The sequence below is a fragment of the Coregonus clupeaformis genome, chromosome 7 (genome assembly GCF_020615455.1).
Source record: "Coregonus clupeaformis isolate EN_2021a chromosome 7, ASM2061545v1, whole genome shotgun sequence".
In the NCBI taxonomy this organism is placed as follows: Eukaryota; Metazoa; Chordata; class Actinopteri; order Salmoniformes; family Salmonidae; genus Coregonus; species Coregonus clupeaformis.
The window spans coordinates 40755436-40767692 of record NC_059198.1 but is presented as its reverse complement, the minus strand read 5'-3'; the positions used below and the strand labels follow the sequence as shown (position 1 = coordinate 40767692).

The 12257-nt window shown below is 42.8% G+C and overlaps 1 protein-coding gene across 14 annotated transcripts in view; it reads right to left on the bottom strand.

The window, feature by feature from the left end:
• Positions 1-11952, bottom strand: part of ptprma (protein tyrosine phosphatase receptor type Ma) — a 260636-nt gene extending 248684 nt beyond the window's left edge. For 5 of the 14 annotated variants that reach the window (XM_041879914.2, XM_041879917.2, XM_041879919.2 and 2 more), the window contains exon 1: positions 11555-11949. In XM_041879914.2, the coding sequence (XP_041735848.2) occupies positions 11555-11627 (73 nt within the window). In that variant the 5' untranslated portion in view covers positions 11628-11949. Of the gene's footprint in view, positions 1-11554 lie in introns of all 14 variants that reach the window. The other 9 variants (XM_041879915.2, XM_041879913.2, XM_041879918.2 and 6 more) reach the window with 3 other exon arrangements.
• Positions 11953-12257: the final 305 nt, after the last annotated feature.

Below are 12257 nucleotides of genomic sequence, written 5' to 3'. Positions count from 1 at the left end.
ATAGCGAATGGAGGACGCTTTTCTCACGGTTCATTGTCATGCCAGCCAGGTAGGCTACTCTGGCTGTAAAGCGAAGCAATGTCATTAATATTAAGAAAGTTGAGAAATCAATATAGTATGCCTAGCCTATAGAAAGCTGATAGGATTCTCCTCTTTTTAATAGAGGCCATCAAAACTCTGTTCTCTCACGCAATTGCATAGCCTATAGAAATTTTGAGCAACATGGGCTTATAGGAACACGTATTTCATTCAATGCATCAATCAACTATGAAGAGCTGGCTCTCGTCACCGTAACAGCCCTAATCACAAGTCCTCACTGTCAGCCCTAGCTATGGAAACAATGTCCCTAGTATAACATAAAGGTGTATACACTAGTGTAACACCGGTGTTCCAGTTGAAACGCAGCATGTGTGTGCAATGCTTGGCGGAGCCCGGGAGCTTATACAGTATGAGGCGATTCCTGCTGTTTGATGTTGCCTCTCCTCTGGTGACTAAAGAGGGCTATAAAGGCTGCCGGGGCTGGGGAGCGGACTCAGTATCTGCCCTATTAGGCATGACAGACCCCCCTATTCAGGCCCGGCACACTAAAACCCTGCGGGGGCCGGTGGGGGGGGGGGGACCGTTCAAGCTTGAAGGCAACTTAAGAAATCTGACAACAAGCGCTCCGTTCGCACTAATCCATCTCCCTGGGTGAGGGGAATTATAGGTAAACACATGCCTTCATTATTTGCCTTGCTGCATCTCAACACTCGGCAGCGCTCACTTCCACACACACAATATTCCCCCATGCTAAAGGATTACGCCCAATCACCTCTGGATTGCTGCGCACTTAGCTCCGTAAAATGGCTAGAGAGGAGTCGTGGGGAAAAGAGGAGCGAGAGGGCTTATTAAATCGCAGTGGTTTTAGTTAGTGAGTTAGCAAAACTAGCAACAACAAATCCTCAGTCTGTCCCCCTGATGCCCCCCCATCTGGAAAGGTTGGGTTGGGAGCTGTCTGGGTTTAGATGGGCATCAGGTGAGGATGAGAGTGTTCGCTGCCTGCTGGGTTCTCTTTGGGGGCTACAGTGTCAACACTTCAGGCAAGGGGATGGTGGTGGTGGTGGGGGGGGGTTATGCACTTTATTGCCAAGCCAGTGAAACATACCTACCCCTGGAGTAGAGACAAGACATTGCCTCTGATACAGAAGGTTGTTAAGGCAGCACTCTGTGCTGGCTCTAAACTCTAAATAGATTTAGCTGTTGACACACCAGGTTGCAAATCTAGACCAACGCAACCCCCCGATGACAAATACACTGAAAGGTGAGACGACACCTGTGAAAGCACAGTGCCACATCTCTACCAAGACATCCATGAGAGGGGCCCCATGCTGGAGAGCTCACCCCAGATTAGTTGACGTGTGGCAGGCTTGGCAGGGCTGGGTGTGAGGGGGTTAGTCCTGGAGAAGCAGTGGTGGGTGCAGTGAAGTGATGTCTGCTGCAGCAGCAGTAGTTCTGAGATGGAACACCCCTCCTGGCTCTGTCCCTGTTAATGCAGTGCCTCTGGAAAGGCCCGGGGCTCTGTGGCTCTGCCTCCTGCCCTGCCTGCCTGAGTGACTGTCTCTCTGCTTCCCTGTCTCCTACCCCAGTCCCCTCGCTGACTGTCTATTGACCTGCCTGCCTCCCCATCTGCCAATCTCAATCGCAAAGCAGTCCATAACACCCCTCTGCATCCCTGTCTGTCTGTCTACGTATAAGGCTGTGCTACCCCGCCAGCCAGCCAGGCGCCAATCTCCCAGTTTGGCAGTAAAAAGGGTCAACATACAATATGAACAGTCGTCTTTCTTACTGAATCAGAGAGCATCCATCTCCTCTGACATTACTGCACAAAAGGCCCAAGAAAAACGTTCACAAGCTGTGTTTTTTCTGTCTGGGTATAGACGATTTGGTTTTGATGTTTAGTGTGAGGATTAGGGGGGCTAGAAAGCAAAACTTGAGGAAGATTAAGAAAACAAAACAAGACTTTGGTATATCAGCCGAGCAATGCCACACAGTTTGTTTTTAGACCGATCTGAAAACCAAGCAGCAAGGATTTGGCCAAATTGGATTTAGGCCATTTGAGATTTGCCTCGTCTATCTTCTTTTGGGGGGCTTATTTCGTGCTTCCGAGCATTCTCAGTGAACCTCGTGGAGCTACTTGCGAGGTAATGCACTGGTGGAGCTGGGTTGGTTATCATGAACGCATAAACTTCTATTGGGGAAATCTGCTGGAACAACTATGGTTCGTTGGGACTAGGTTGCCATCAATTTGTTGGGTCTAAGAAGGGAAAATCCAGAATATCAAACGTAAAACCCTTCCACTCAAACGTAAAACCCTTCCCCACAGGAGCCTAGCTGTCCAGAATCTAGCAGTGCTGCTACTACAGCACTTTGTGTATCCCACTATAAGTTCTCCAATCTATCATTCTTTGTTTTCCTTGAGGGTGTACAGCTGGAACCCATATGGAGATTTGGAAAAGCATTTCCATGCTAAAGTCTGCATCTATATCACTGCTCCAATCCTGATTAGTAAGAGAAGTGTCTAAAAACACTAAAGCAAAAGTGAAGATCCTTTTTCAGGAAGATTGCCCATAGAGTATCCATCAATCAATCAATAGGAAGTTATAGCCTACCTTCCCATTTGCAACAGAAAATATATGCCATCTCTTTAAGAAACCCCTGGCCTGCTTTGGTTTTGCCCTTTGCCCAACGTTTTAACTAGTTTAGCCCCTAGAAGGCTCACACTGCTCTAATTTTAAGCGTTCTGTTAACCTCACTTAACATTGCATAACCCACTGGGGGCTTGTCGGACTCAGATGTTTCTTGAAGAATGTGCCCCTCACTTTCTCCCCCATCTCAACGGATGACATACATACAGGACCTCATCAATCAGAGCCTGGATGAAATATGGGTGTAAGGGAGCTGCTGCCGCCACCCCGGGGTAACCACTTCATTATATCCATAAATACTTACAGCTACACAGGGAGGACAGGAGCAGGGCAAACACTGACCCAAAAACTCACCACCCTCATAAACAGGCTCGGAAATGACTCCAACGACACCGACACCAAATCTCGACCGCATGTAAATAAATACACACAGGGAGATAGGCCCAAACCCGCAGTCACAAGATAATAATATAATAATATGCCATTTAGCAGACGCTTTTATCCAAAGCGACTTACAGTCGTGCGTGCATACATTTTTGTGTATGGGTGGTCCCGGGGATCGAACCCACTACCTTGGCGTTACAAGCGCCGTGCTCTACCAGCTGAGCTACAGAGGACCACAGATCCATGTCACTTTAAAGCTACTTCATTTCATACTCCATTTCCTTAAAGTTAACATTAGATATGTTTTGAGTCTAACTCCACATTTAACGTATTACCCACTTATGAATATTTACAGTTGCAATATAGGTTAAGTACCTATCCCGGGGGTAAAGAGAGCAGTTCTGTCCCCTTCGGGCAGCGTGCTGCTGTTCACATATCCAATTCCCTAACCACTTCTCGCCATTAATGCCTGTGGTGTTTAATGGCTTTCTGTTTCATCTCCCTCACTTTAACGCACACAGATATTATAATAAAGCACAGCAGCACTTGTGGACAAGCTCCGAGGACAGCTGTTATGATAATTATGATAAAGACGGAATTATAATACCCCAATAAAATATTTACATTCCTCTCCTTTGAAAACATATTTCATGATTTCAGAGAATTTCCAGAGGCCTTCCTACACTGTGTGGAATCCACTCAACTGGGAGTGAGGAAAGTACATACCGCTGAGAAACCTAATATGTGATATGTGCATATTTCAGTGTGTTCCAGTAAAATGTTAAATCGGCATCTTAAACACAATGCTAATTCATCACAATCCTTCGGTGAGGAGGCTACAGCTGAAGAGTTGTTGGAGCCCCCCCTTCTTTGCGAGATTATAATTTAGATGACCCCTTAATTCCTCTGACCTGTGGAGAGAGAGGTCTGTCTGATTGCCGGGTGTATTCTTAAGCCGTATCATTTTCCCTTGGTTGTTTTGTGCTGGCCTGGATTTAATATTGGCCTGTTTTAATATCTGTCCACCATGTGTTGAGACAGGGCTGGCGGCCATGGGATTAGGACGGTTTGTGCGCGACTGTGACAACATGATTTAATACAGCGGGCCGGTGACCCTCATATCGATTAATCCCTCTAAGATTGTACTTGCACATTCAGCAAGCTCTTACCTCAATGTTCCCCTTGTGGCGTCTGTTCGCAAAACGCCTCTCCCCTATCATGCGAGGGTTTTTAAGCCCCTCTAAATCTGATTTGTATAAATTCTCCAGCCACTTGAAGACATGCGGGCCCCTCCAGTGGCTTGGTGCGTCTTTAAGATCAGCCGTAAAACGCATCACAACTAGTAGCAGAGCTTTGACTTCTTTTCATAGGAGCCATTTCTTCTTTAAATCCTTTCATTATCTATATTTGTGGAAGATTTTGCTGCTGTCGCAGGGTTGGTGGAAAAAATATTTAGGGTGACGGCTAAGACCAAGAACAGAGAGTCCTGGATTCCAATAAAATATGTTTAACAACGCCTTGTGTTAATATAGTCGGGGGTGGGGGCCTACACGCATTAAAGTTGGTTATTTCAATTGCTAAAACCTCAAGTAAAGACCTAACAGACTGCTACATATTTTAACGCCACTTCAACAAGCTTCAACTACAAGAGCTGTTTTGGTTTCACAGCTTTTTTTTTTTCTCTCCCCCCGTTGGTGTTTCCAGTGGGCCCCTGAGAGCTGACAGTTTCAATATGACCACACGCTGATGGGACCAATAATACCATGAAACGTTCCTCCTTGAGCCAGTCTCGCCCTACTCAGGGCCGTGGCACTCAGCCCAACACCGGGTAAACCTAAATTGGCTTAAGACGAAGGCCTTGAGACCAGGCTGTGAGCTATTAAAGTCATATGATTTGGGTTTGACACCAGGACACAGGTCAAACACTTCAAAAAGGCTGCTCTGTGTCAGAAGGCATGGAGATTCTCAAAAAAACTTAGCATGGAGAAGCATTTTTTGAATATTTGCAGAAAATGTATGAGAGAAAAAAGCTGAGAGATGAATATCTAGGGTAAACTATAAAGGCTACACACAGCTTGGCTATTTAGTTCCATCTTGTAATTTTCCATCAGTCTCAATCTAATCGCGTTTCTTTACCGTTGACAAGATGCCTGATTAAGCCTTTCAGACACAGAGAGAACCCAGGACAAATGGGATGATGAATGTGACAAACTTCAGCTAATGGGGTGGAATTCAGTTTGAAAATAAACTCTAAGCCGCAAATTTCATCAGTCAACAGCCAAACAGTTCATCACGCTGCAGAGCTAAAGACCAGCCGGTACGCAATGCTGCCCCTTTTAACGTCCCCATTTAAAATGACTAACAAAGATTAATTCAAAAAATGTCCCTTCTGCTTGCTTTGCAATAAATACCAGCGGAGTGAGTGAAAAGTAAGGGAAATAGTTAGAACATCATAATTTGAAAAAATAATTGGCACTACATGGTCCTTGCGTTCCGAGCAAATATTTACAACTTCCCCATTTAGCGGAGACAGAAATAAATGACGGGGATTAGCGCTGGGCATCAAGTATTGGCAACTATTAAAAAGAACAAACTACAGGGGAGTAAAAACGACTAATCCGAGAAACAAGTTGTTTTCTGGGGAGGGTTCAGGGGCTCCAATGATTCCACAGCAGTAGAGAAACTATGATGATCCCCTACACTGCGAATCATTCCCTGATGTTGTCGTTTTCACTGCAGCTCTGTGAAAGGCCACGCTAAAGCCGACGTGGGCCTCATTTCCTTCAGAAATCTCCTGGGCCGGGAGGGTCGGAAAGGGAGGTAGTTTCTCAAACTTCCTTTAGGAGCAACAATGACTTTTAGTCACAAATTAGAGCAGGGGAAAAAAAAAACTGAGGAGAAAAACATGCCTGAGAAGAACACCGTGGCCCCAAACTGTTAATGACCCGTAATGACGACTCCACAGAGTGCCACAGATGCAGGATGACAGTAATGGAGAGATTTGCCTGTGGTCATATTCTCATATATGCAAAGCAGGGACACAGAGAGGAGGAGCTGCAGCAGTGTACTAACCTGCCCCCCTTCCTGTAACCTGGTTCCTCTTCCAGAAAAACAACATGCAAGGAAGCAGGAAAAAAATAACACACACACACTCCTGAGGACAGCCTATACCAAGCCTACAGTACGTAACAATATCCTAGTAACAGTAGCAGTCCTATGCTGATGGTTTGGAAGTGGGGCAGGGGTGGTCCTTGGTGAATTAATTAGTTGTTTTCCTGAGCGCTTAGACTGACACAGTCACCAACAAAGGCCTCTAGCAAAAATCGGTAAACACCATTATCCATCGGAATAATGAATACGTAATCATACGAGAGCTTATTTTAGTCTCAGCGGTTCGTTCAACCTGACAGTGGTGTACAGTGCAAGTCGCTGACTAGACCACCTGGTCTCCCTATTGCCTCTCTGTATGGCGGTGCTGGCTGATTCAGGAGTTTTCCAGCCTGTTTCCCTGTGTGTCCGGCTGTCCCCCCTCTCTCTGCCTCCAGAAGAGCTGAGTTTAATTAGAAAAGGTCCTGTTTGCTCAGCATCTCTTCTAATGGGTAATTATACTATCTGTACCTGGGCACTTTAACCCACAACACTGGCCAGTTCAGGCCTTCCTGGGCAATGGCCTGCAAATAGACTCCTCTAGCAGGGTAGTGTTCATTAGTCACAAAAATGGAAGAAAACAGAGTTACATGAGAAAGCTCCAGCCTGACTTCAATTTTTTTTTTTTATGCTTGTTTTGGTTTTCCGCAGTGTGCCCTAATGAACACGACCCACAGGGCTCAACATTAAGGCTTGTCCGGGGAAAGTAAAAAAAAATAGTCAGACAACCAGATTATAGATTTAAGTTGTACGAAGTAAAAAAAAACCCACTAAAATCACAATATCAAACAATTACTCTGATCAGAATTGGATCAGGCAGCGCACATCAGGGCAGTGCATGGTTGACATTGAGTAAATTGCCTATATTCCTATTTGATATAGCCTATTTCAGGGTTCCCAAACTGGCGGTCCACGGGTGGTTTTATTTGGCCCCCCAAAATGTTTTATTATTTATACTTTTCATTGTTGGACATAAAAGAGACAGTAAAAACACCAGGAAATCAGCTCCAAGTAATTTTAATTTAGGAAATCTGTTCCCAAGTATTCCCACGCATAATAGAGAGACACGTGATAATTTACAAACGTAAGCAAGGTTTGAAATGATTATGTTTAAGCCAAATATGATATCTGTTTGGGCTTCTTGCGGTCAATTTGAAGTCTACAAATTATTTGTAATTATGTTCCGGCCCCCTGACCATCCGCTCAAGCAAAAAAAAAAAAAAAAAAAACCTTATATTATATATATATATATATATATAAATAAACAGCCCGCGGCTGAACTTAGTTGATGATCCCTGGCCTATTAAGTGTCCTAAAGTTGCAGCTTTTAAATGGGAATAATTATGAAATTCAGAGTCTATGTTATTCTCAATCACAGATTTATTTTGAATGACAAGAAGTGAAATTGAGCAAACTATACCAAGATGGAGTCCAAATAAAAAAATTAAAACGTAGGCTACACCTGAGGAAATCTTATGAAAAGATGCGTAGTTCGCTTAGGCCTATTTCCATATTATTCTAGCAATGTGCAACCTATCTACAACGCATATAGTAGCCTAGGCTTAATAAGAGAGGAGGATTAGGCAAAAATGCAAATCAGTTTATCATTATCCAGTTCTGAGGACAGCAGAGTTGCTCTGCAGCCCATGGTGATTTACTACCCATCACAAGACATGAGGCTCGTTGACTGTCACTCGCTCCATCTGCGTGCTTCAGCACACACAGATAGTCAGATATGAGCTGTAGCCTAGGCCTTTCGTAACACAGCTCCACCCGAGTGGAATAGGCTATTCCAAAAGGTTTGGCTCCACTAAATATATTTTGTCATGACATGATTCCTCTCGTCCCTCCCATAGCATGTGAGCGAAATGCGTAGCAGTCTTTTTGTATTTTACGTAAAAAAACAAAAAGTAAAAATGTACTTCACTCATTTTCAGTCACCCTTTTGGCCGATGGTGTTACATACCTTTTTTTATTTTATTGTTGGGACAAGTGACTTTCGGAAAGTAAAAAAAAAAGTGGCTAAAAAAGTTGATGTCAAGCCCTGACCCAGCTATCAGGTTTATCAGCACAGTGAGTTCAGATTGGGAGGTGGACTGTGGAGAAAAAACTGAGCATGCAGAGTCGGAGAATGCTAGAAATGTTTGCCATGCACAGCCACAACAAATACGGCAAGGCAGACTGGAATTCATCACTAGGCCTTCAGCAAGTATCAGAAAGATGCTAAAAAAGCACAAAAGCACAATAGCTTGAAGTAAAGGCAAAATGGTTTGGGGTGGGGTGGGGTGGGAGGGGTTTTGCAATTTCATGGAAGACTTTCTTTGTGTAAGCTTAGCTAGGTGTGTATGACTGAAACACAATAGTGGACATTAATAATCCCAGTTAATTATTGATGGTGTGTTATCATTATTAGGGCAACTCTTCCATCTTGGGATGGCGGTGGAGATTTTAATTTCATTCTCCACTGGTGCAGATAACCCAGCAAAGCTCCATCAGTCCGGGCTGTATGTGGAAACATTAAGAACCAGTAACTCTACAGTTTCTATAGCGAGCTATTTGACTGGTTATACTTTGTGTGCTGGGAGTCTGTCTTAAAGACAAAGGCAAATCATTTTAAAGTGGATCGTTGAAAGAGGCACAGCAACAGTCCACAGAAAGGCTGTGTGGCCGAGTCCAAGCAAGAAGAACAATGGGCATTATGCAGCATGTACCAAAGGTCTGCAGCTCAACAAAAATATATTTATAGCAGTGAATGGATGGAAGAAACAACGCAGGGGTATCCATCCATCTGGGAGAGCCAGGGGATATCCTGGGTTTCATGGTCACACAGGACACAATAATGTCCATCACAGAGACTTACTCCAGCCAGGCCCTGTGCTGTGTCCAAACACACAAGGCTCAGCCAAGGCCACAAACTATCATATTAATCTCCTAACAATTTAGGCCTACTTACAGCAAAGCAAGAGTATAACAATTCAGCTTCACTTCTTCAAGAAACATATTTTGATGATATAGTGTTTGCCTTGACAGCTCGAACTGACTGCCAAACTGAACATTGAACCATCTGTGTCTACTGTGTATCACTCAGTACATGTCAATGGGCTTCTACAAAAGTGAAGTGTGGTATGTCTAACTATTCATGGATAACTAACTGATGCAAGCAGGGAATGCAACCGCCTTAAATGAATCTCTCCTCGCACGGTTGCTAGGATCGGGAATAATAGTGCTAGGATCGGGAATAAATGTGGGGAATGTGATTGTAATTACTGAACATTTTGAGAGAATAACTACTGCATTTTTTAATTTGTTTGTTAGTAATAATTTTTACATTAAATTTAAAAAGGTTCACTTCATTTGCATTTGTAATTCCACTGCTGGTTTTGTACTCCCTGATTGGCAAGTAAACCAAATGGTTATTTACATTCAATTATAAATAATTTTTTTGTTTAACAAATAATTGCCTGTTTGTGATTTTTAATATGTGTGGCGGTGGAAAAAGTGATTTGATGAGGTTGAGGACCAAATCCTGAACCTCAACAGAGCCATTATGTGGAGGTATGTACGATGCTGCCACCATCAGGCATTACATGTAAAGGCATTGAGAGACAGTAATTGTGTTATGCGGTCTCAGATCTATTCTAGAAACTAGTAGGAAGGCTACTTGCATGCATAACATCAGAAAAAGCTCTGATTACTGATTTAGTTAAATAGCATGGTCACTGTCTAATAGTGGATTTATGCATTTTTATTACATGGAATTACAAATATTGTGCAGGCAAATAGGAACCTTTACAAAAATAGATATTTGGCTGGCTCAATCAATTAGTATACAAATGTGAGTGATACAACTTACTCCAATTGCCCCTAAGGGGATATATAAAGTTGTGTTGAATTTAAATTAGATTTGAATAAATAGGCCAGTTAGTTTGCCTCCCATATTAGGGAAAAACAAACAAAACCCATTGATATATGTTTGACTAATAAAACAATGCACCAACCAATGTATTTAATACAATTTCGGTCTTCAGAATAACACCAAAAATACCTTTCATTACATTGAACTAAACAACTATCATCCTCCCATGTATAACTAAAAACATACCAATGCTTGGCATATGGCATTAAGCCTAATTATTACATCTACTGTAAGAAAAGTATAATGCATTTCGCTACACCCATAATAACATCTGCTAAATATGTGTATGTGACCAATAAAATTTGATTTGAAGTATGGCCAACTGTAGCGTGACTGAGGAAAAACAGATGTGTTTGTTTGCCTACTGTATGCATAGTTACATGCCTCCTATGAAGCTCAGATGAGCCACAGTTCAAATGTGTGAAATGCAGCTCTCTTCCATTCAAACACAAACAATCTAGATCATGTCAAAGCACCTGTATAACAATCCATGTGTATGTAGACTTAACGCTCCACTCAATTGCCCAGCCCTTCACTTTGGAATGTTGCCAATAAGCAATGACACTTGACACTACATTAATATAGGTATTCTATGCTAAATTAATTATTCTATTTCAAGAAGCAGGAATTGGAAGTTAGATTATTAGACATCCCTTGCTTAAAATAGATTAGCATCTATAAAAAGTAACGGCTTGCTTTGATAAGCTTAGGCTTTCAAAGGATATCTCAAAACTTTTCAGACAAGTCTGTGTCAGTCTGACAGTCACCCTTGGCGTAGATTAGAGATTGTTCCATTCAATAAATGTATGGTATACCAATGTGAAACGGACGTCAAATTGATAGCGTCAGGAGTATAGGACAAAATGATTTACAAAGTAGCGCACAGAACATTTCCCTCTCCAAACAAGCTGTCAAGGGGTACCTAACGGCTATTCAACTCTTCAACAACTATTGTGGTTATGAATGATGGAAATAATTGCCATTTTGCCACAGTACAGCCACAATCCAAAATGGAAGAAAATCTCGACATTCTGCTACACAGTATTTGGTGAAATAGCGTACCACAGCGCTGACTACAGTATAAAAGTTTCCAATGCGCTGGGATGGGGCACGTCGGTCTGTTTACACTAGAGCTATTTACTGATCAAAGGGACATCAAACAACCATATAAGAACTCGCCATAAACTCTAATTTCTCTGTCGAACAATGAAAGCATAGTAAGTAACATTACACAGGCTTTTCGCTAGAAAACTTGGATGTAGTGCTACTAGACACTGGACTGCCCTCAAGACAACAAACTTCGGAATGCGTTCTTCGACCGAGAGCGCTACAGACCCGTTATCGCCTATTAGACTAGGCTACTTCGAATTCCTGGTATTTTTGCATAACAAACCAACAACATACAATACATGATGAGTCTTACCTTTGAATACTTCTCCTCGAACTGTAAGCAATACGCTTCCCGCAGCAATTAGACAAGTTAAAAGTCTATCCATTGCGGTAGAGTATCGCGAACGTTACCCCCAGCTCCGGGGTAAGATCAATTCTACTCTTCCGCTGTGACAGAGGAAAATATTCCGTTTTACAGTTAATGTGCCCCGTACCTATTGGGAGTGTTCCCCTGTCTGTCTTTTCCTACTGGGTTACTTGTGTATCTCCACTCCGGTAGTGACTTCGCTGGCTGCCAGGAGGTAACTGACGTCACTAAGCTCGGAGAAAATCTCGAGACTGTGCGCGCTCCAATAGAGGCGTCATTATGAGCTCCATTTCAGTATCCAGATGGAGTGACTGGTTTTCTTTCATACTTTCCCCCAATTCGCTACAATTCTTGCGGGAAATACTTACCGACCGATAGACAATTAACATGAAAATGCGATTCAATTTTAGCCTAGCCTACAAGTTTTTAAACTGTGGAGCCAAAGTTTGACTTTCAGATACTGTAAACCTGGTTTCATGCACAGCTGTGGTTGATACGTTGTAATGAGGGGGAGGGGCGCACCATTTAAGGTCACCTATGAAGATTATTTAGGAGCCTAATTGGAGAATCCTTGCATCTTGTGTATCTTATTGCTTCAAATTTATTTGATTTTCATATGATATAAAACTAAGTCGTAATTAGTATGACT